Source organism: Corythoichthys intestinalis, chromosome 19 (genome assembly GCF_030265065.1).
Source record: "Corythoichthys intestinalis isolate RoL2023-P3 chromosome 19, ASM3026506v1, whole genome shotgun sequence".
NCBI lineage: Eukaryota > Metazoa > Chordata > Actinopteri > Syngnathiformes > Syngnathidae > Corythoichthys > Corythoichthys intestinalis.
This window is the reverse complement of record NC_080413.1, coordinates 14,925,532-14,951,419: the sequence shown is the minus strand read 5'-3', so window position 1 is coordinate 14,951,419 and position 25,888 is coordinate 14,925,532. Positions and strand designations below refer to the sequence as shown.

Below are 25,888 nucleotides of genomic sequence, written 5' to 3'. Positions count from 1 at the left end.
GCTATCATCTGTCAGAAATACTGCCTGGACTTCAATAACACCATTTTACAATGCAGTAAAAGCTGACATTTTGTTCTTCAGTCTAAATGACACCTCAAAAGGGGGTACAAAGTCCAACCGGCAATTTCCAGATTTAACGGCTGGCCCATTCTGACTACTTGAAGTAGAGCATTAAAGTGCGTACGACAGGAGAAAAAAAGTCTTAAATAGGATTATTATGTGAATTAGAATCATATTTTGAGATGATTCGACTATATACAACAATTTAGTAAAGTGCAGATGATGAGAAATTAGTCTTTTAATCTGCCGGTTAGCCACGTCTACCATTCTAGGGCTCTAGCGTCCCCAATAGGTGGATGGCATCAGCGGAGTCACGATTTCATCCGATTTAGTATGCAGCCCATTGAGGGGGAATTATTCACAACGAGCAAAACGCGACGAATACAGCTGCAAAATGTCATTGTTTGTCTCTCTACTCCAATATTTTTACAGGATATACTTTTTATCCAAGTATTTTTCCCCAATAGCCAAATAAATGGCATGGTCATGACAAAAACAGTCCTGTGCGAAATGGAATATGAAATAATAAAAATGCATTTATTCAAGACGAAGTGGCAAAATTACTCCATAATGGTCAAAACTGTCGACTTCACCTTTACTGTCGCACCTCCCAAACAATATTTTATGCCACCTAAATCGGGCTTATGTCATTTGCCTCCCCCGGCTTCGGACAATGTAAACAAACCAAGAGGCGTGACAGCTAGCCGACATGCTAACTCAAACCGAGTTACGTTTCAAAGTCTTCAAAGCGGAAAATATCACACATAGCTAGCCCGTATCATTTCACATGACGACTGGGTTGTCGAGTGTCGTCACCGATTGGCAAACCACCCGGCTGACAGCAATTTACTGCTCGTTCCCTGCTACTACGGACAGGAGATTTCACCGGGGAAGCAGCTGGACAATGACCGCTGAAAAAAACGGCCGACGTCGGAGAAGTGTGTAGCTGCTAAATGGTCAACATGGATATGGCAAAATAATGCTTTACTACACAGCGAAGTCGAAAACAGCGAGAGACTCAGTGGAGGAGGGCTGCTGCAGTTGTTGTGCAGCTAACATGTGCAGCTAATGTGTATGAGAAGAACTTTTTACATGCCCATCCATGATCAAATGTACTGTAAGTAGTCCTTGATTTAAAGAAATTTTGTAGTGTTTTGTAATCGCTGTATTGGCGGCTATTTTTAACTCAAAGTTGCAATTTCTGATCGGTCGGAAGATTTGACAGAACACCAGGCAAATGAAGAGGGGAATAAGCAGAGTATAGTGCTCTCCCGGCGGGGGGACGTGTGACACGCCCCCGGTCGTCGGCCGAGGGGACAAGGAGCATGTCAGACACAAAATGCAAGCATCCTACAAATTAAAATGATCCCAGTATTTGACAATACAAAACACAATGTTTACTCACTTCCTCGTAAGTCCCATGGTCCCACAGTAGTAGGGCTTGTTTTGGCCAATATCCACCAGTGAATGGGAACCTTTTGAAACGCCAAAAAGGCGCACACGCCTCTCCCTCATACAGCAACGTTCTGCAGCCGTTTGGCTGGGGTGATGCGAAAAATAAACGTATTAATCCGCAAAATCAGCTGAATCCTTAGTCCTTCTCATACAACAGTATGGCTGTATAGTGAAGAGGACTCCTTCCTCCATACACGTCACAGCGACTCTTTCTCAACTCGAGACTTGCCGGAAGTCACTCATTTTCATAGCGTCGGGTTAAAAAAACTAAATAAATATAGCGATCGCTTCCACACACATTCAAGCGGTCTATTTCTTTCAGGAGCATGATAAAACACTGCGTGTATTATGAAATAAACATGCTTTTTTGTGTCACAGGCACTTTAAGTGCTTATTCCATCAGAAATGCAGATGTTTTCAATCAAAATCTTGGAAACGTGACTGAAACCCAGGTAGTTTAACATCCAACACTAAATTTTTCCACCCTATTGTGTTGTTTTTTTGTAAGCAATTCCCATCAGAAAAGTATGCCGTTTCATTTTTTGCTTAGGATTTGTTTCGCCCACTTTTCACTGCGTCCATCTTCCTCTGTACGCCTCCTTTAGTTGGCCAAGACACATGCAACAAGACTATGTTGAAATGATGCCTTAAGACAGCGGGCCAGTTTTCTCTGCCCTCATTCAGTTGCTTAGTAACACCTGCAGGTTGAGTGAACGGACAACCGTTCCTTAGCATCAGAGACTCTGTTGCTGTGTGTTGTATGAACGTTTGTCTCATTGCATTGGGTGTGTTTGTGCACATATGTCTGTACAGCGCAGATTCCAGATGCCTTGAGTTAAAGTGGGAGTAAAGGTGTCATTGCGTGGGAGTCGGGCCAATTCCAGTCACTGTGTTTGAGATAATGATTTGATGATAGCTTGCACAGAGTCTCTTAAAGGGAAGGCATTTAGTTGTGTGAGTTTTCACATATTTAGCATTAAAATGAAGATTGCGAATGTTGTCAATAATAAGTTTCAAACTAAAGCTGCGCATCTGTTGTTGTCCTGTAAAACTAGCTTTGCTTTAAGCTTGATTTCTAAGTTTTACTAATAGGAAATCCGTAATTGCTATTAGTTTTGACGTGCTACAGCACTAATATAGTATAATTGGAATGGGGGAGCATTAAGAATTAATGTGCTGATGCTGCGTAAAGTTAACTCTTCAAGATCTAGTTTTCCAACCGCTGTTGTCCTACCCAAAATGGCCGTCAGCTACTCACACCGCCAAAAATAAAGGGGTACTTGTTGCCCTTCCCAGATTATGATGAAGTTCCAATCATGTGGTGTCCAATCGTTTTAATGAGATCACCTGTGGAGGTCCAATCCATTTGAGAGGGCTGCCAACCCTCTCGAGTCATATAGATTGGAAGTCTAGCACCTTCAATGACAGCCAGTTAGTTAAGCCATTAAGCAAAGACTTTATATTCGAATCCGTATGCTGTAATCTTTCAAAAAAAAATTGTATTTGTTCAAAAAATGTATCCGTACGGCATTAGCATTGGTGGATAGAACACAGCCATGAATCGGTAATCGGGAGTCAAAAAATGGCATCGGTGCAACACTAACTGCGTAACCCGAATTTCCGCGTAAAGAATTGACCCTTTAATACCCCTAAACACCCCCAAAATCTCAAAATAACTACCCAAAACATGTATTACATGTCATGCTACTGTCCTCACTAAGACGTTAGAGCTACCATATTGGCCCGAATATAAGACGGCCCTGATAATAAGACGACCCCCTCTTTTTCAAGACTCAAGTTTGAAGAAAGACTTTTTGAACACCAAATTAATTTTTATACAGAAAATAATTACAGTACATCCGATTCAAATGCTTACAACAATATATTTGAGAGAAAAAGCATGTTATTTTGCCTCATTCAAATCTTAATATCTCAACATTTAAATATGTAAACTAAAGTGCAATCACATTCGTAAATGAATGGCTTCTGGTTTTTGAAATGTAAATAAACCAATCTATTGTGATAAAACAACAAAATTGCAATAACTGCATTAACCATCTAAGTGAAGTCTAACTGTAGTCTTGAAACAAATCTGAATAAGGAAAAGCATTGCAATTAAATAATGCAAACTGGTTAGACTTGAGAGTAGCTGAGATCTGTCATGACAGAACATCACTTCAATGATATCTGGCGCCATCTAGCGTCGTGAATGGGTATAATGTCTAGACCGCGAATAAAAGACGACCCCCACTTTTTAGGTCTTATTTTAATGCAAAAAACACTGTCTTCTATTCGGGCCAATATGGTAAGTCTTAGCTAGACAGCAAGCTAAACTCTGAAATGACAATGTCAGACGTCCCTGTGGTAAGCTGACTTTTTTTCAGTTGCTCATTACATCAACACTTGCAGAATGAAACTCGGATAAAAATGAAATTAAATCAGTTTCATCTTCAATAACAGCAGTTCGCGTTTATAACTAGCTGCTGATACAGCAATAACAATCCATACAAACGATTAGCATGTCGCAGGTAGCGTCCGCACATCATCAAAAGCAATCACATAAGCTTTCCCCAAGCATTTGACCACAATTGAAAACACACAATAAGCACTACAAAATGTGTTAATAACAGATGTTGCCTCTGTGGGTGTTTCACAAGCAACAAATGTACGCGCAGGCTTGCAGCTGTAGTCATTTCCCCCTCTCTCTCACTTGGCTTCTCTCACTTGGCTGCTCTTCTTCGTGGGTGCAAATGCAATTTTCATTGTGTGTGCCCATGCGCTCTTCTTCGTGTGCGCAAATACTTTTTTCATCGTGTGTACATGCGCTCTTACGGGCGTGTGGAAGTACTACCTGCTCTACGCAAAATTAAACCAATTCATAAAATTAAACAAGTCAACATTATTTAAAAAAATAAATAAAAAAAAGATTGGAAAGACTCTGGCGTATATATATATATATATATATATATATATATATATATATATATATATAATATACGACCTGACTCGTCGTAACCTGGGGACTTGCTGTGTGTGCGTGTATATATACTTGAAGTTCCGCTCTGAGACCCCCAACTTGGCTAAATTCCAATATTTTCCTCTAGGTACAGTGGGGAGAACAAGTATTTGATACACTGCCAATGGGTTTTCCCATTATTACAATATTACAAAGGTCGCAATGCAAAAAATGGCAGACATCAAGGAGTGGTGGGGATTTTCTTTTTCAAATATTTACCCTTTTAAACTTATTTTTTCCCAAATTTTCTTTGTTTGGATCGATTATTTATCATCTAAAATATCAGTGAAAATGGGAAATTAACAAAAATTACAATTAAGCGATAGTTATGAGGTAGATATTCGTGACCTATTTACAGACACTATTTTTATCATTGTGACGTAATCTGTTTAAAATAGTTTAAGTTTAAAATATGCTAGTGAATAATTTTTTACTCTGATTTTATGGGTGAAACACTGTAATATAACAAAGGTCGCAATGCAAAAATCGCAGACATTAAAGAGTGCTCGAGATTTTCAAATATTTACTCTTTTAAACTTTTTTTCCCCAATTTTTCTTTGTTTGGATCGATTATTATCTGGGTTGAAACGAAAGCGGTTGCTCGGTGTCTGTAAACTGGGGTCTCCAGGGTAAAACGGAAAACTTAAAAATAGTTTGGGGGGCTTAATGCGCCATGAAACTGCTCTGACAGCATATAGACATATTGTTCTATTAAACACAAAAGTTCTTTTGGCTTAAAATACAGCAGTTTATTTTAAAGAGGGGTGCAAGAGCAGAAACTGCTTTTTCAGCCTTGTCTGTGTTTTCCGTCATATACAGTATATAGCACATTAAACTGAATCTCTCAGATTTTTCTTTTTTTTCCCCCCCAGATCTGCCCTCTAGTGTAATAAAAGAACCCATAGTCAAACCCATATTACCAGAAGTTTGGATGGAATTGGAGGACTTTCCAAAATGTTTCTGGTAATACACACACTCATACTTAGTTATGCAAAGAAAGCATGGCCATGAGACCTTTACATTTTTGCATTCTTTTCCCTGTAGTCGCTTGTGGGTTTTCCATAACCCAGACACGTACCCACACCAATCGCAGAAGTCTCATCTGAAGGTACAAACATCTAAAATTTGGATGCCATGGGATATAATGTCCAGACTTTGAAAACCCATACAAGTAAAGTTAAAATGACAATATCTATTGACACTAACACTAATCCCCTAATGCCCACCCTTATGAAAAGTGTTATCTGTTAGTGTCATGAGAAAACTCTCCAGGTATTTTTGCATATCTGCTTGGATAGGGAAGATTCTGCTTTTTATTCCAAGCACGTCTGCGTCACCCCTCCCACCTTCCTTGTCGTCTCCTTTATCACTGTTGTTGCTGCCCCTCTCCTTGTATTTTGCTTTTGTCTTGTCTATCTCGCCTGACTTACTCCACTCTCCTACCCTTCCTCAAGCCTCTCTTCCATTAAGCTATGCCTCTATCAGTTGATCTATCATCCCCTCACTGTGGCTTCCAGTGCTTCTTTTTTCTCCCTTGTCTGCCTTCCAACTGATAAGTTGCCCCGTGCGTGTGTGTTCTAGTGTTCCTATGCGCGAGGGACTTACTACTTTTGCGTGGACAGCCTGCATCCTTCTCAGATTCTCATCAGTTTTTCTGGCCTGCTTCGCTGGGCAGGACTGGACAAATGTAAGAAGTCACGTGCATGTAACCCTCACATAAAACTACATTTATAAAATGATAAGATTCATTTGAACTGCAGTGCTTTGAGATAAGAGTTTACTCAGGAGTTTTCAGATGTTGGTTGATGGACGATAAAGGATTTGACAGTGATTTGGAGTAATATTCAAATTTGGTTATATGTTGTTTAAGCTTAATTTAGTATGTTTAATAACTGACACTTATTTATCAATAACTGACGCTTATTTATCCTGTAGTTTTCTATTTTATTGTTTTCATTTGTATAATCTTTGTTCCAGAGGTGGGTAGAGTACCCTAAAATTTTACTCAGGTCAGAGTAGCGTTACTTCTAAATAATATCACTCAAGTGAAAGTAGTCATCCCAAAATTTACTTAACTACAAGTAAAATCTCAAGTAATGAGTAAAATTGTGAGTAATTGCTCACATTGTCTGTTTTTTTAAAATAATGGTATATTTTTATCTCAGTACCACGTCATCTATATGAACTGTTATTTTTGTTTTGTACAATAGCCCAGGTCCCCAACTTGCTGGCTTGAAGCCACATATTATGCAGAATGGACTTGGTTGTAGGCTCCTCTTCTGGCTCAACAGGTGGCCTTTCCCCATAAAAAAAGCTGTCCAAAGACGTCGCCACCTGTAGCCAACAGCAGATAATGTTACTGTTTACTGTAATTTTCAGACCATAAGGTACGCCTGATTATAAGCTGCCACCCAATTGAATTTTTAGAAAATTTGTTTTTGTAAAAAAAAAATAAAAAAAAAAGGCTAATTCATTTTTTGCGCCATGTTAATGCCTCCTCTGTCAATAGTTACTGTAATTTTCAGACATAAGGCGCACCTGTCTATAAGCCGCCAATCGCCATTCACCAAATTTGACACAAAAATTGCATTTTTTCATAGATAAGCCACACTGGACTATAAACCGCAGCTGTCCTCACTGTATTATGGGATATTTTCACCAAAAGATATTAACCGGTAATACTACTGTATATTTGACAGCGGCATCATAAGACTGTCATAAGACTAAACCAAACACTATGAAGCTTCATTGCTTCAAGAAGCTTCATTTGGTCATCACTGCTCCCTCGGGGGAGACAGTCAACCTCTTCTGCCAACTGCTGTTAACACTATTGCCGTCCAACGTGTTGCAGCACTACAGATGTAAATAACAATCAAAATTCATGTCCTGTACTAATTATTTCTTCTGTTACTCTTCCAGTTGTTTCATTAATTGCCAACTCTGGTATTTGGTAACACTTTAGTAGCAGAGTAAGAGTAGTATACTATACTGTGTAGCATACTATACTCAAGTAAAAGTAAAAAGTGTGGTAAATCTACTCTAAGAAGTACATTTTAGGTAAATGTAACGGATTAATGTAATGCGTTTCTACCCACCTCTGGTTTGTTCTTTGTCTCTCATTAAATAAAATTATTCTCCAAATTGCGATTGTAACACTCCATTGCGACTTACACTTTTTTTTTTTCCGTTGTGCATTTTTTGGCTGGTGCGACTTATACTCCAGTGCGATTTATAGTCCGTAAAAATACAGTAAATTGGCTGTGCGCCATAGTCTATTAATAATATAACCCTGCATTTATAGTAGCTGTTTGTATGAAAACCACTTGATAAATATAGACCACTAAGTACGGGATTAACTCAGGGTGTCCTTGTGCGCCACCAGTTCATTGTAACCGTTCATAATCTTGAAACATTTTATGTTGGTACCGTCAAGTTCTCCCTGTCATTTTATAACACCTTTAGTGACATTTTTTTAAGAACTTTTTTTTACATTGACCACACAGTAACTTTGGCACCATTTAGAATGCTGAAACTCAGGAAACAGATCAACAACCTTATTACTAAGCTATTGAATCCTAATTGATGCTGACAGGCGTCCAATTTATATGGGCTGGCAGCTGAAACATGATCATTTAATGCTAGCTATCCAAGTTAAAATGGATTTGATGTCTATCACTGTCAATGCCTTTGAATGAGTTGAAAGCATTTCCATTCGTTTCAGTTGGGAAAATCAGCGTGGTCGCGGAACAAGTTAAATTCGCATCTCAAGGTACAAGTATCAATGACAGTCTCAAGCGTATGTAAGTGAACATTGCCCTCAGTGTGTGTTCACACTCTTCTCATGTCAGCAGCTCGTTGCCCCGCCCTTCTCCAGGCTGCACCGTTCCACTGGAAGAGCAGACAATGTCAGCAACCTATAGTTACCATTGAGACCAATTGCTCCAAAGCCACCATACTTAACCTACCCTCAGGGTAAGGACATTGTGTTTTCACACTCCACATCAGACCACTTTGTGAAGAATACCTGAAAAAAATCTCCCAAATTGAGGTCACAAGCACTCTTGGAAACTCAAAATTCAGGCTCGTCCTTCTCTTGAGAATAAATATTTTTAAAAATGCCAACGAGAGGCAATTTACAACTGTCCACTGTACATTTTGTTCACGCTTTCGCATCATAATCTTGAATTAGCTCAGCATCACAACACAAGAGCTGCTAAATGTGGGTCTTTAATGCAACTGACATGATCCTGTTACTTGAATGTATGCCTTTTTGTCACAGATTACTGGAGAGCTTTTCATTTTAAAAAATGACAATATTTAAGCCTTTTTTTTTGCTTGAGCACAGATGAACGTCTGCCCACTGTCAAAACTCCAAGCCATAGGTGTCAAACTCGTAGTTGGGTTTTCCTTCGGAGGGCCATTTTGTCAACCAACAAATTCATTTTTTAAAACTCATTTGGCTGCCCCGAAAGAAAAACTGATGCTTGTATATACATTGGGATCTCTACATACGAATTTAATTAGTTCCAGGACCTGGTTGGTAAATTGAGATGATTGTATGTTGAGCGGGATTTTCCCTTCAGAATACATTATAATTCGATGAATTTGTTCCAAAGCCCAAAAATCTACGCTACATCCTCCAGCATGGCCGAGAACCAAAAGTGTTATTTGCCATGTGGCAAAATGGATTTTGCCATGTGGCATTTTTTTCGCCAAGTGGCAAAATGGATTTTGCCACGTGGCATTTTTTTGCCATGTGGCAAAATGGATTTTGCCATGTGGCATTTTTTCTTTGCTGTGTGGCAAAATGGATTTTGCCATTGCCATGTGGCATTTTTTCTTTGCCATGTGGCATTTTTCTTGCCATGTGGCAAAATTGATGTTGCCATGTGGCATTTTTTCTTTGCCATGTGGCAAAATTGATTTTGCCATGTGGCATTTTTCTAGCCATGTGGCATAATTGATGTTGCCATGTGGCATTTTTTTGCCATCCATACCATACCATACCATACCATACCATACCATACCATACCATACCATACCATACCATACCATACCATACCATACCATACCATATGATTTTGCTATGTGGCAAATGCCACTTTTGGTTCTCGCTTTCTCTTAAATCCTGAATAAATAAATACTGCTGGTACAATTACAAAAAGCATTTACACATAGCAAAACAGCTAAATTATAAATGCAAATTAGAATAATATAATAATAATGTAATGAATTGGGTTTTAAGGTGGCGGTTGTGTTTTGCATCCTGTTTCTAAATGCACCGTGTGACTGACGAGACAGACAGGTGCGAAAGAGTGATAAGTTTTTACTTTCTCTTTTCAAGTTGTTGGCTGCGACTACGGCGAACAGTAGCCGTGTTGTGTTGCACGAGTTCTGAATAAATTATTTAAAAACTTGGAATCCTCAAGCTTCCATTGAGGATTACAGAAATTTTAAATTTATTCTATCAAGAAACATAACTCGATGCACATCATTTACTTTTGCGGACCACATAAAATAATGTTTTGGGCCAGATCTGGCCCCTCGGCCACTAGTTTGACACCTGTGGTGTCAGTAAAAAGAAATAGCCAATATGTGTAGTTAAATGCCATCGCCTGAACAATGAGAAAAGTGTGTAAGTTTTACAGCCTCTTTTATTTTGTCATTCTCATTGAACACACTATCTTTTTTTGCCGTCATCCAGAGGAGCTCATCTGTATGTGGCTCAGTATGTCCCAATTAGTTTGTTCTTTGCAGTTCAGACATGCTGTCCTGCCTTGATCATTTAAAAAAAAAAAATCAGCTTTTATCATCTCACTGTCTATTCCAGTGTACATTCTACCTATCTTCTCTCACATGTGTTCACTTCAGCGTCGTCCCAATTTTGAATGCCGTCTATTCTATATAGCGCCTGCCGGAGCTCATCCGACAAGTTAGGATGCGATTGCTGAATTATGTAAAGCTAATGGAGCCGTGGAAATGGAGTTCCACTTTTCCTCAGGTCTGACCAGACAGTGAACCCGGCTTGGTGCTTGGAAGAGCACGTCAGGCTGCTGCTTCTTTGATTCCGCGTCACCGCAAACATGTTTCAAATCATCGCGCGACCTCGAAAGTGGAACACGGTTCATTTTGTGGAAATAGCTGCTGCAGGGTTTCAACAAATAATGAAAAAGTTTTGTAGCGAATGACGACCACTTGTTTCCTCTCCCACCTTCAGGCGCCATGTTTTGTCCTTCCACACGTACGCAGAGCTGGCCTACCATGTGCACCTGTTTAGCAAAACACCTTTCTCCTTTGGCGACGAGGAAACCATCATGTCGCTCTGTACCAAGGTGAATCACGCTAGTTCTTGTTTTAACGACCTGAAAATTAATATTTGTGTAAAAGTACAATCATCTAACAGAAAATAAAATGAGAAGACGTTTGGTACCTTGCAGAATATTACTTCATGTATCCGTCAATTTCTGATTGTCAGTAATTTTGAGCATTTTAACAGATTTTCAAGACCCACATGATGTTGTGATCTATACAGTGTATCACAAAAGTGAGTACACCCCTCGCATTTCTGCAGATATTTATCTTTTCATGGGACAACATTGACAAAAAGACACTTTGACACAATGAAAAGTATTCTGTGTGTAGCTTATATAATAGTTTATTTATTTTCCCCTCAAAATAACTCAAAATATAGCCACTAATATCTAAACCCCTGGCAACAAAAGTGAGTACACCGCATGGGAACTACGTACATCCCTAAATGTCCAAATTGAGTACTGCTTGTCATTTTCGCTCCAAAATGTCATGTGACTCGTTACAGGAGTGCTGTCAGCATTTCTGCAGAGACTAAAGAGGTGGTGGGGGGGGTGTCATTCCCACCACCATGCTTGACTGTAGGCATGACACACTTATCTTTGTACTCCTCACCTGGTCGCCACCACACATGCTAGAGACCATCGGAACCAAACAAATTAATCTTTGTCACATCAGACCAGAGGACATGGTTCCAGTAATCCATGTGCTTTGTTGACATGTCTTCAGCAAACTGTTTGCGGGCTTTCTTGTGTACTGTCTTTGGAAGAGGCTTCCTCCTGGGGTGACAGCCATGCACACCAATTTGATGTAGAGTGCGGCGTATGGTCTGAGCACTAACAGGCTGACCCCCCCACCTCTTCAATCTCTGCAGCAATGCTGACAGCACTCCTGTAACAAGTCACATGACATTTTGGACAGAAAATGACAAGCAGTACTCAATTTGGACATTTAGAGATGTACGTAGTTTCTAAGGGGTGTACTCACTTTTGTTGCCAGGGGTTTAGATATTAATAGCTATATTTCGAGGGGAAAATAAATTAACTGAATTATATCAGCTGCAGACAGACTACTTTTCATTGTGTCAAAGTGTCATTTTGTCAGTGTTGTCCCATGAAAAGATATGCTTAAATATCTGCAGAAATGCGAGGGGTGTACTCACTTTTGTGATACACTGTAGTTATATATACACCAATTACACCAAATGAAAGACTAGACTCTCTTCTTTCACTGGGGGGAAAAAAATGAATGTACTGTAAAAGAGTTGTCTGATATTATCGGTCGGCCGATAAAAGCATTTTAGAATGATATGGGATAATATTGGGGACAGTGCCTCTGGATTGGCAGACCGGGGTGGTGGTCCCCCTTTTTAATTATAGAGGGATCACACTCCTCAGCCTCCCTGGTAAAGTCTATTCAGGGGTGCTGGGGAGGAGAGTCCGCCGAGAAGGCAAGGCAAGGCAAATTTATTTATATAGCACAATTCAACACAAGGCAATTCAAAATGCTTTACATCACATGAAGATCATAAAAATCACATTTAAATCAACACAACATAGAAACGAAGACAAAATATCGCATTTAATCACAGAATAAAAATAAATAAATAAAATAAAAATAAAACAAAAACTACTACAAATAATAATAATTGAAATCAGCAATGGAGATAAAAACAAGAGGAATAGAAAGCAGGTAGATTGAAATATATAGACAGTTATAGATATGCAGTGCTAAACAAAAGCGTTTTTAGCCCTGATTTAAAAGAGCTAACAGTTTGAGCATACTTCAGACGTTCGGGTAACTTGTTCCAGAGGTGAGGAGCATAATAACTAAATGCTGCCTCACCCTGAAGTTGAATCTCGGATTCAGGAGGAGCAGTGTGGTTTTCGTCCCGGCCGTGGAACAGTGGACCAGCTCTACACCCTCGGCAGGGTCTTCGAGGGTGCATGGGAGTTCGCCCAATCAGTCTACATGTGTTTTGTGGATCTGGAGAAGGCGTTCGACCGTGTGCCTCGGGGAGTCCTGTGGGGGGTGCTCCGGGAGTACGGGGTGCGGAGCCCCTTGGTAAGGGCTGTTCGGTCTCTGTACGACCGGTGTCAGAGTTTGGTCCGCATTGCCGGCAGTAAGTCGAATTCGTTCCCAGTGAGGGTTGGACTCCGCTAAGGCTGCCTTTTGTCACCGATTTTGTTCATAATTTTTATGGACAGAATTTCTAGGTGCAGCCGAAGCGTTGAGGGGTCCGGTCTGGTGACCTCAGCATTGAATCTCTGCTTTTTGCAGATGATGTAGTGCTGTTGGCTTCATTAAGCCGTGACCTCCAACTCTCACTGGAGCGGTTCGCAGCTGAGTGTGAAGCAGTTGGGATGAAGATCAGCACCTCCAAATCCGAGACCATGGTCCTCAGTCGGAAAAGGGTGGAGTGCCCTCTCCGGGTCGGGGATGAGATCCTGCCCCAAGTGGAGGAGTTCAAGTATCTCGGGGTCTTGTTCATGAGTGACAGTAGGAGGGAGCGGGAGATCGACAGGCGAATCGGTGCAGAGTTCGCCTTACTGCAGACGCTGCACCAGTCCGTAGTGGTGAAGAAGGAGCTGAGCCGAAAGGCAAAGCTCTCAATTTACCAGTGACCGAAAGAACAAGATCCCGGATACAAGTGGCCGATATGAGTTTCCTCCGCAGGGTGTCCGGGCTCTCCCTTATTGATAGGGTGAGAAGCTCGGTCATCCGGGAGGGACTCGGCGTCGAGCTGCTACTCCTCCGCCTAGAGAGGAGCCAGCTGAGGTGGCTCGGGCATCTGGTTCGGATGCCTCCTGACACCTCCCTGGAGAGGTGTTCCGGCCATGTCCACACGCTGGAGAGACTATGTCTCTCGGCTGGCCTGGGAACGCCTTAGGATCCCGCCGGAGAAGCTGGTTGAAGTGGCTGGGGAGAGGGAAGTCTGGGCTTCCCTGTTAAAGCTGCTGCCCCCGCGACCCGACCCTGGAACAAGCGGAAGATGGATGGATGGATGGATGGATGGATGGATGGATGGATGGATGGATGGATGGATGGATGGATGGATGGATGGATGGATGGATGGATGGATGGATGGATGGATGGATGGATGGATGGATGGATGGATGGATGGATGGGATAATATTGATGTATATATGCATGTTGCCTTCAACGTGAATGTTGAAGCCTTTTTTGCCTTCTGCCTTTGTACAATGGCTGGTCACAGCTTAGCATTAGCATTTTGGAGTCGGGCAATATCGGGATATCTGTTATCAGTTAAAAATTATCGGACAACTTAATACTGTAAAATTCCATTATTTGCAAATTAGCAGTAGAATGTGGGTTGATTCATTAAAATTCAGCTATTTCTTCCAGAATCCCTCATCTCGACTCACAAATTGGCCTGATCAGAAAGTAAATATAATGCATTGCTGGTATGAAATATTTTCCATGCTTGGAATTTACAGTGAAGCTGCATCAGTACCCAGATGGAGAGTTTTATTGATAATGGTGCATCAATACCATATATTTGGCTCCTGATTTTTATTGATTTTGTGGCTATTTTTACTTAATTGCTGAATACCAGTGGTGGATGACTCACTTTTTCTTTTTCAAAAGTACAGATACAAGTGCAAAAAAAATACTTTAACAATACAGTCAAAGTACAAGTATCCAAGAAAAAAAATACTCGAGTAAAAGTACAAAAGTACTTGCTTTAAAGTATACATACAGATATCCGAGTCAATATTTAAAGAAATAACCAGAAAATTCATTGAGTGCTCAGTTTTAATACTTGCAGAATGGAAAAAGCAATAATACAATATCACTGACTGCACTGTAAACAGTACAACAAGCTCAAAAACTCCCAAATTTAGCTTAATGGCAGATTGCAAGCAATTATCCGGTGCATACTGTCACCTTCTGTACAAGAGTGTGCAGCACTCATCTAAAGGCACGTTGCTTTCACTAGCCACGTTTACATGCTGACTTTTATTCATACCGATTCAAATCATTCCGAATGGAAATTTCACATCAGCTGTTTACATGTCACTTCATCTATTCCGATCCAGCGTTTACATGTGACTGCCTTTATTCCTAAAGGACGTTTGACAACTGCCGTCTGACACGCGCAGATTAATCAAAACAAAGCGTCACATTGCAAAACATGGAGATCGATCGTCAGATCAGCTGCTGTTTTAACTCTTCGAGTGGAAACAAAACTTCAGAATGACACGCCGTTCATTTAAAAAGTTGTGTGGGTGCGCTGTGCGTGTGCTTGGAAGCCATGTTGCAAGTGACGTTACTTACGTCATCAAGTGACGTCACCACGTCAGTACGGGGCATGTGCAGAAAGAACGCAACCAGACACCATTGCGCTTCCCTGTTTACATGATATAATTTTACTTCCAATCGGTTTGGGAAAAGGAATATTCCACCCCTGTGAAACGGAATGAAATTCCATTCGGTTTGGGCCTGTTCATTCCGAATGAGGTGTTTATATGGAACACATTTATTCGGTTTGAACAAATATTCCGATTGTAATTGGAATATTTGGCTCCATGTAAACGAGGCAAGTGTTGGTTTTTATTAGTCAATATCTTGTTCACCTGCCTAATCTTGCTTGTACTCGTGTTGCTGCCTCTAGTGCTCAATTACGGTGCACGGGGCTTATCAATTGCACCCGAGGCACGAGAACGAAACTATCAGTTCATAATGAGAAAAAAAAAGAAACCAAAAGTTTCATGTAACGCAGGCAACAATTTGAAAATGAGTAGAGTAAAAAGTACAGACACGTGCTATAAAATGTAGTGAATTAAAATTAAAAATTACCACTTCATATTTGTACTCAAGTACAGTTAAAAAAAAAAAAAGTACTTAAGTAGACCTATAGTAACAAAGTACTTTTACTCCTTTACATTCCACCACATTCCCTGTCAGATGAATAATACACATGGAGATGGCAAATATTCACAGTCTAAAAGTAACTACATCACTTTATTATTTGAGTGTTGTGTTTATATTGTGAGCTTTCTTATCTTTATCGCTTTATTCTCCATGATTTGCCCTTGAGCCATACAAAAACTAAATAAAAAAGAACTCGCGGTTAAAGGAAAAACACTCAGATTATGAATACAGTGATCCCTCGCTACTTCGCGCTTCAAACTTCGCGCCCTCAGTCCATCGCAGTTTTTTTTTTCCAATTAAAAAAATTAATAAATACAGATGAGCCGTCCCGAGCCAATCACGGAGTCCCACTCTCCCACTTTCTCCTCTTTGTTGGTCAAGCAGTGCACTGGAGTTGCTTATTAAAGTTAATGATGATTGACAGACGTTTTATATATATACTGTATATATATATATATATATATATGTATATATGTATATATATGAATGGAAGTCTAAGTGCCCGGTTGGTCTGAACAGTTTGAATGTTTCACATTGAGAGTATGACATACTCCCATTGTGATCATTCAACATACCTCGTTTATTATGACAAAGCAGCGAACAGGAAGGGGTTATGAGGGAACAGAAGAAAAGAAACACAAGAGAAGAAGAAAAAAAACCACAAACAACAAGAAATACACTGAACGCCTACACTAACTACTAATATGTTGGTGCTATTGTCAGCTAGATCTATTTCCGGTTGACACCATGTGGGGGCCTTTTGACCAGGGAAAGAGGGGGTGGGGGGTAGGGTAGTCTATAAGCTAAGTGATTGAAAGGGGTAGAGTGTACACAAATCAGCTCCGTGATCTAGAACCCAGTAATCGTGTGAATCCCTTGTGAGTGTAAGCCCGTTGGCAACCGACTCTACGCCGCCTCATCGCCAATCCCGGCACCGGGACCCCCACCTGAGTGCACCCTATCACATCCAGCCGCACACAAGACGTTTTATGTTTGATCTTGCCACAGATCCTTGGAAGCTGAAGCTTCAAAGCGCCACATGCGTCAATTATTGTTTAACACATTAAAACAGTTGCTGTGGCAACTTAATGTGTGTTAGTGAGCAGCTTGAGCGGATTGGAGTGGCCTCACTCAATGAAGCATTTGATAAAGACAAGCATTTTTCGACTTTATTCCTGTTTAAAAATAATTAGGAGGGACAGTAACATGTTTAAAACTTATCATAATTATTACATTTGAAGTGCCTAAAATTAATTATTATTATTAATTATTAATTATTATTATACTTTAAGAAAAAAGTGAAAAAAAGGACTTATATGTGTCGCCTTCCAATACTAAATCTTAATCAATACATTGAACACACACCCAAAAAAAAACTAGGGGTGTCAAACGATTAAAATTTTTAATTGAGTTAATTACAGCTTAAAAATTAATTAATCGTAATTAATCGCAATTAATTGCAATTCAAACCATCTATAAAATATGCCATATTTTTCTGTGAATTATTGTTGGAATGGAAAGATAAGACACAAGATGGATACATACATTCATCATACCGTACATAAGTACTGTATTTGTTTATTATAATAATAAATCAACAAGATGGCATTACCATTATTAACATTCTGTTAAAGCGATCCATGGAAAGAAAGACTTGTAGTTCTTAAAGATGGCATTACCATTATTAACGTTCTGTTAAAGCGATCCATGGATAGAAAGACTTGCAGTTCTGAAAAGATAAAGGTTAGTACAAGTTAAAGAAATTTTGTATTAAAACCCCTCTTAATGTTTTCGTTTTAATAAAATGTGTAAAATAATCAAAAAATAAACTAGTAGCCCGCCATTGTTGATGCCAATAATTACTTACACAATGCTCATTGGTGCTAAAGCCTATAAAATCAGTCGCACCCAAGCGCCAGCAGAGAGCGACAAAACTCCGAAAAACAGAAGTACACATTTCACTGTGCTGTCATTTTAATCTGAGCAGGGCATGTGCGTTAATTGCGTCAAATATTTTAACGTCATTAATTTAAAAAATGAATTACCGCCCGTTAACGCGATATTTTGACAGACCTAAAAAAAACATATTTTTTTGTGGTGGGGGCGCTAATGCATGGTTTTTCAATTATCGTGGCGGGTTATGGTCATCATTAACCGCGAAAAACTTGGGATCACTGTACCAGTGACTTCAGCACTGAAAAGATGTTGAATAAAATTGAGTGAATTGATTCTTTCACTGTGAAGGAGAATTATGGGTAAATTTAACTTGGTCATGGACATACATTTTTTTAATCAAAGTTTTAAAACAGGGCCTTAATGTCAAAATACCTCAGGAAATGTTTTATTTGATCATTTATCCTTGATTTAACCAACTTCAACAGCAATTGAAACAGATGACATTCACACAGTATTAATACAACAATGGAAAACCTGATGAAAGGCTCTTTGATATATTGCATCTTGTTTTATCACAGGAAAGTCTTCGTTTCTGTGAGATGTCAAAATCAATAATGCGAGCTTTGTCCAAATTGGTGATTTCCTTTCACGACCGACACGGCCACAAGCCTCAAATAAGACACAGCCTGGAGGAGGCTTACAGTCCCAATCAAGGCCCGTTGGAAAACTGGCAAGCCGAAAAGGTTAGTTTTTGTAACATAATTTTTTTATCTCCTCGCATTTTAAAGTATTTGTACTGGCCCTCAGGTTTTCAGCTTGGCTGTCTATCATGTTCTGTCCGACGCCCTGGGCAGGGAAATGACCCCGCAGGAGCGCTTTGCTGTGATGGCCCTCACTGCTGACCCTACACTGCTGAGTAGGGCACGAAGGCCACGCTTCTATGCATGTAACATGTCCTTTCTATATTGTTGCGTGTTCCTTGTACAATGGAATTCTAATGAAACATTAGATTTACATTGTGTGGGTGTCAAGAAATGTCTAAGCATGCTCTATTGTGATTTGCAAGTTTGTAGACAAGGTTAACTCATTGCCTGCCATTGACGGCAATAGACCATAGTCCAATCCATTTTGACTGGGAGTTGCTGACATTGAATGATTACAGCCCTCCTAGTAAAAATGAAATGGACGTCTAGTGCCGTCAATGACAATTAATTAATGCGTAATTTACAAGTATTTTTTAAATACTAAGTAACTATTTTATCATTATCATTATTAAATTTTCAAAACATGTATTTATCTCATTGACTGTCCATAGACTTCACTTACAGTTGACGAGACACAGGGGTCGGGGATGATCCATCGGGGGGCTATTTTAAAAAAAAACTTCAATTATTATCAAAACCAAAGGCGTTAGTGACCTAAAACCAAAACAGGCACCTCCCATAGCCATATACGAGTCTCCATGAGCAGCGACATAAAAAAATCCAAAGTTGCTCCCTAATAAAATCCAGATTCTTTTTTTATACAAGTATAACAAAACTTAAAATGGCTATAAAATTCTCAAATTTTACGCAAGATGCAGAAAAATCAACAAATGCAGAGTTAACTACCTATATTTTCAGGATCAATAGCAAAATTTAACATATCATACACAGTAAGTTTTTGCCCAAAATAGCAATTTTTTTTTGTTTATTTACTGCAATTTTTCAACAGCTACTAAATCAATTTTCACATCGGAAACTTAATACTTGAGGTAAGCATGCAGAAGCATCTTAATTTTACTCAACAAAAGCAAAATTAGCATTTTTTAAAAATCCAATCACAACTTATTCAGGTTGAATTACGCTATTTTTTGTGGATATAAAATAAAACATGGCGGCCGTCAAAAAACAAAGAGGTTTTTAAGTTAAAAATTGCAAATAAATGCTTAAATCGCTGAATTTCTATAGATAAGAACATAAAACAGTCTAGATTCTTGGTTAAAAGCAAAAAAACGGGCAGTAATTGTTCATTTTATGTTAGTATTTCAAGCCAAAGTTACAGTATTGTGTAATCCAACATGGCGGCTGTCACGAAACACACAGCTTTTTAAGTTGGAAAATTCTCTAAATAAATGCTTAAATCGCAGAATTTCTATACATACTAACGTAGAACAGTCTAGATTCTTGGTTAAAACCAAAAAAAACGGGCAGTTGTCGTTCATTTTATGTAAATATTTCATGCCAAAGTCACACTAATTTTATTCATTGTTTTTTTTTTTTCCCCCACAAGTGCATGCATGGTGCTATTTAGTATAATAATCCTGCAAATAAATTCTTAAATCGCGGAGTTTCCATAGACATAAATGTAAAATGGTCTAGATTCTTGGTTAAAAGCAAAAAAACGGGAGGTTATTGTTAATTTTACGTAAATATTTCAAGCCAACGTTACTCCAATTTTATCCATTTTGTTTTTTCCCCAGAACGTTTCAAAGTGCATGCATGGTGCTATTTAATATAATAATTACCTTAAATCCTAGACCAAATCATTCTTGAAACACTCCTGCCTGCTTGTATGCAGTAAAACCTTCATCCAATTTCCACCTAAAACAGGCGTTAGAACGCAGCGTGTGTTTGAGTTTATCACAGTGAATAGTGAAAGCCACCTCAATGCTCTATGGGTCGGCCCCACGGGAAGGCGTGGTGCAATGTCTGAGGGAGCTATCTTGTCAACTGATGGTAGAGATGGTGAATCATGTTAATTCATGTATATATATATTTATTAGGGGTGTCAAACGATTAAAATTTTTAATCGAGTTAATTGCAGCTTAAAAATTAATTAATCGTAATTAATCGCAATTAATCGCAATTCAAACCATCTATAAAATATGCCATATTTTTCTGTAAATTATTGTTGGAATGGAAAGATAAGACAAGATGGATATATACATTCAACATACGGTACATAAGGACTGTATTTGTTTCTTATAACAATAAATCAACAAGATGGCATTAACATTATTAACATTCTGTTAAAGTGATCCATGGATAGAAAGACTTGTAGTTCTTAAAAGATGAATATTAGTACAAGTTATAGAAATGTTATATTAAAACGCCTCTTAATGTTTTCGTTTTAATAAAATTTGTAAAATTTTCAATCAAAAAATAAACTAGTAGCCCTATTCTGTCCTCAATGTGTGTGAGTACACAAATTGACAGATAGCGAACATAAGTTCCAAAAAGAAATCAGACGGTGTGGCAAAGAAAGTTGCATGGGCTTTACTGAAGTCATCTCTTTTTGACAGGAGCACGTTTCTTGTATTTTTGTAAAACTGAAAATAACAAGGCAATGTGTCAATAACTTGCATAAATCACAAATAACATAAAATGTACACACACGTGTCCATTTGAGCAGTAGCACTAGCCAATTAGCTCACAAGCATCTAACAATGTAACTGCATTTCACCATATATGTGAACAAATTCAAATACACATCATCAATAACTATCTAATGCTCATGAATATAAACAAAGGAGGAATATAACTCATGCATGTATTAAACACAAACAGTGTGATGGGGCTATGAGAACTGCCACTGATACTGGATGCGGACGTTAGCTGGTCTGAATAGCACTGTCTATTAGTGTGAGTTCGCGTCGACATATAATCACGTCAGAAAAGCGCGCCGAAACCCAAATAATCAGCTGCACTGAATCGCCAGCAGAGGGCGACATTACGCCACATAACATATGCAAGTCACACCTAAGCGCCAGCAGAGGGCGGAAAAACTCCATAAAACACAATTAACAAGTTGGCCTTTCACTGTACTGACATTTAAATCTGTCTGAGCGGGCCTAGTGCGTTAATTGCGTCAAATATTTTAACGTGATTAATTTAAAAAATTAATAAATGCCCGTTAACGCGATAATTTTGACAGCCCTAATATATATATATATATATATATATATATATTAGGGGTGTCAAACGATTAAAATTTTTAATCGAGTTAATTACAGCTTAAAAATTAATTAATCGTAATTAATCGCAATTAATCGCAATTCAAACCATCTATAAAATATGCCATATTTTTCTGTAAATTATTGTTGGAATGGAAAGATAAGACACAAGATGGATATATACATTCAACATACGGTACATAAGGACTGTATTTGTTTATTATAACAATAAATCAACAATATGGCATTAACATTATTAACATTCTATTACAGCGATCCATGGATAGAAAGACTTGTAGTTCTTAAAAGATTAATTTGAGTACAAATTATAGTAATTTTATATTAAAACCCCTCTTACAGTTTTCGTTTTAATAAAGTTTGTAAAATTTTCAATCAAAAAATAAACTAGTAGCCCGCCATTGTTGATGTCAAAAATTACTTACACAATGCTCATGGGTGCTGAAGACTATAAAATCAGTCGCACCCAAGCGCCAGCAGAGGGCGGCAAAACTCCATAAAACATGACAAGTGAGCGTTTCACTGTGTACTATCATTTAAATCTGTCTGAGTGGGGGCATGTGCGTTAATTGCGTCAAATATTTTAACGTGATTAGTTTAAAAAATTACCGCCCGTTAACGCAATAATTTTGATAACCCTAATATATATATATTAGGGCTGTCAAACGATTAAAATTTTTAATTGAGTTAATTACAGCTTAAAAATTAATTAATCGTAATTAATCGCAATTAATCTCAATTCAAACCATCTATAAAATATGCCATATTTTTCTGTAAATTATATATATATTCTGTAAAATAATTTGTTGGAATGGAAAGATAAGACACAAGATGGATATATACATTCAACATACGGTACATAAGGACTGTAGTGGGCATTTCACTCTACTGTCAATTAAATCTGTCTATGCTGTCCTCACTCCGAAGCGTCTACTTTTTCCAAAGCTAGACAGCTAGTGAACGACGCCTTAATAATCAGACTTCTTCCTTTTTCATCTGATTAAAATGGCCTCAAACCACTGTCCTCTTTAGACCATAGTGAAACTACAAAAAAAAAAGTACACAAGCATTGCATTAGCAACAACGTTAGCTTAGCACGCTATACAGGTTCACTAAACATAAACAAAAAGCGTCTCATACAAAAAATAGAACATTTCGCTTACTAACATAATATGTACATTCTTTACAACAACCATACTTACGGACAAATCTTGTCCAAGGATCATATAAGCACAACATTACAACGTAGGTGTCAGCCCGAGACGTGCAGCGACCACAAGAGTTCGCTGTTAGACAGCACAAAAAACCTTGCTGTAAAACTTACCAAAAGGCAGAATACTGTCTGAGCGGGACATGTGCGTTAATTGGGTCAAATATTTTAACGTTATTATTTTTAAAAATTAATTACTGTGCGTTAATTACCGCGTGTTAACGCGATAATTTTGACAGCCCTAATATATATATCTATATATATATAATTAATCACGTTAAAATATTTGACGCAATTAACGCACATGCCCCGTTCAAACATATTAAAATGACAGCACAGTGTAATGGCCACTTGTTACTTGTGTTTTTTGCCTCCCTCTGCTGGCGCTTTGGTGCGACTGATTTTATGGGTTTGAGCATCATGAGAATTTTGTAATTATTGACATCAACAGTGGCGAGCTACTTGTTTGTTTTTTTGATTGAAAATTTTCTTAAAACGATAACATTAAGAGGGGTTTTAATATAAAATTTCTATAACTTGTACTTACATTTATCTTTTAAGAACCAAAAGTTTTTCTATCCATGGATCGCTTTAACAAATGGTAATGTTAATGCCATCTTGTAGATTTATTGTTATAATAAACAAATACAGTACTTATGTACAGTATGTTGAATGTACTGTATATATCCATCTTGTGTCTTAATATAATATACAATAATATACAGAAAAATATGGCATATTTTATAGATGGTTTGAATTGCGATTAATTACGATTAATTTATAAGCTGTGATTAACTCGATTACAAATTTTAATCGTTTGACAGCCCGAATATATATTCCATAAAGTTTAAATGTGCAAACATTTAACTACGATAATTAGATGCATGTTTAACATTACATTAAATATTCTCTATTATTGTTCTTTTTATTGCTCCTCCTCAAAAGTTTGTGAAGAGTTAAAAACCCCCGCAACATGGATTGACAGGCTTCCAACAAAGGAGGAGGTCAACGCAGCGATTGTTCTGCAGGCTGCATTCAAGGGACACTTGGTGCGAGATGTTCTCAAACACTCCAGAACTGGTAAAATTTTAAAATGTCAAGGTCCTCCTCAAACACTTTGTGTTATCATTTCAAAAGGGCCAGTTACACTCTTGTGTTGTTGCTGTGTCTTTTCTCATTGGGAATGCTGAACAGGCAGCAGCCAGCAGCATCTGCACATCTGTCTTCATGAGGAGAGTCCAATGTACTGTCCAAACACATAAAAGCATGTACTCGGCACCGTCTGCTTCCTCTGGTCACAGTTTGATCCAGCCTGGTGGCATGTATTGAGCCTCTGAGCAGAGGATGAGACTGCCACTCTTTGTAATACGTTCTGACAGACCGCGGGTCGCTACTGTGCTAATACATACTAGACACACTAGAAGACATACACGCACACCCTGTGGACATTCTGGGTGGGTTGGAGGCTAGGCTATATTTCATTTTGATATTCCCATATTGTATATCATTTCACTGTCAAGGTAAACATGGCAATTTAAGAGGAATCACAGAAGCAAGACTGCCTTTTTCTTCATGGCCCAAGGTCTGAAGGTCTTTTAAAGGCACAACGAGAGACAATGTCACACTCTGAATAACATGAACTGGAATAGAGGTCAGACAATGCTTTATTGTTTATCAGGACCGTACTAATAAGGTTGAGTGCTTTTTTTTTTTGTTCGTTTTTTACAACACAATTCACATTGCAAACTCCATCTGTCTGGGTTACAGCATAGACATAATAGAGCTGTTGCTGTTTGCAAGCATGAGCCATTGCACACAGCTTTAGTTTTGTGGGAAAATAGACAGTGGAACCAGCGAAGTTGAACAAAATCCATACGGTGACTCTTCCATGCTTGACGTCTTGATTGTTTGAAATTCAAAACTAAAATGTCTATTTCCCAATTTCTAAAAAACAAACTGCTAAATAATATCTTCAGGGTTTGCCCCATTGTTTTATAAGCCTAGCGGCAGTGTTGTTTTTCATCTCAGCTAATCTTTTGAGCGAATATACAGTGGGGCAAATAAGTATTTAGTCAACCACTAATTGTGCAAGTTCTCCCACTTGAAAATATTAGAGGCCTGTAATTGTCAACATGGGTAAACCTCAACCAGGAGAGACAGAATGTGGGAAAAAAACCCAGAAAATCACATTGTTTGATTTTGACTACTCAAAATGTTTTCGACTGTAAAATTCAATTTTAGTCGAAAAATAAATATTTCCAACTATTTCAAATGAACATTGACAGACAAGCGCATATTGTACCATCTACAAGGACAACGAAAACTTCGTGATAATAATACACACTCAGCAGGAAAACCGTACATTAATTTCAATTGGTTATACCTACCTGGACGCTACTAACTGTATGTAAAAAAAATAGTTGTCCAAAAGTTTAAGACGATGCTCGCCATGCTAAATGATAAAGCTAATGTGAATGCTATACTCACACGACGACACATTTAAGCCCCTTTCAGACAAGAATCCCGGGAAGGTAAGGTTACCCGGGATTTACACGTGTCATGGCTTTCAGACACTGGGGGGATGTCCCGGGACTTACCCAGGTTGAGCACTTTCAGACTTCTTTTGTGTTGGCGATTCAACGCTCTCTGTGTGGGGAGGGCGGCTGGCGCGATTTTATGACCCAGACATTACGTCATTTTTGGTCAGCATAGGCAACAATATACTAAGCAACCCCAAACTTTTGAATCATAGTGTACATGATGAAAAATCCCATATGATACACTACGGTTCAAAAGTTTGGGGTCAACTGTAGTGTATTTTGTTGCCTATAGACCCTACCCACGTGACGTCACAACTCCGCTCCCCTGAATGGTACCGCCCAATTGTCCGTCAAAACATAGTGTTAACCTGTTACGGCTACGTACATTCCTCCTATTTACGGCGTGTTTTTCTGCTCCTTAACATTAATAATCAAAATGGTGAAAGCGTGTGTGGCTGTTGGTTGCACTAACAGAGAAGATGGAAGGAGAGACTTGAAGTTTTACCGTATTCCGAGGGATCCAAAGAGGAGAGCGAAATGGACGGCTGCAATTC

The 25,888-nt window shown here is 38.7% G+C and overlaps 1 protein-coding gene across 4 annotated transcripts in view; it reads left to right on the top strand.

Moving 5' to 3' along the window:
* Positions 1-25,888, top strand: part of adgb (androglobin) — a 106,568-nt gene that overhangs the window by 43,445 nt on the left and 37,235 nt on the right. For all 4 annotated transcript variants that reach the window (XM_057823570.1, XM_057823569.1, XM_057823568.1 and 1 more), the window contains 9 exons: positions 5,404-5,494; positions 5,576-5,639; positions 6,113-6,218; positions 8,253-8,300; positions 8,383-8,503; positions 10,749-10,863; positions 18,211-18,375; positions 18,440-18,578; positions 23,740-23,874. In XM_057823570.1, the coding sequence (XP_057679553.1) occupies positions 5,404-5,494; positions 5,576-5,639; positions 6,113-6,218; positions 8,253-8,300; positions 8,383-8,503; positions 10,749-10,863; positions 18,211-18,375; positions 18,440-18,578; positions 23,740-23,874 (984 nt within the window). The remainder of the gene's footprint in view (positions 1-5,403; positions 5,495-5,575; positions 5,640-6,112; positions 6,219-8,252; positions 8,301-8,382; positions 8,504-10,748; positions 10,864-18,210; positions 18,376-18,439; positions 18,579-23,739; positions 23,875-25,888) is intronic.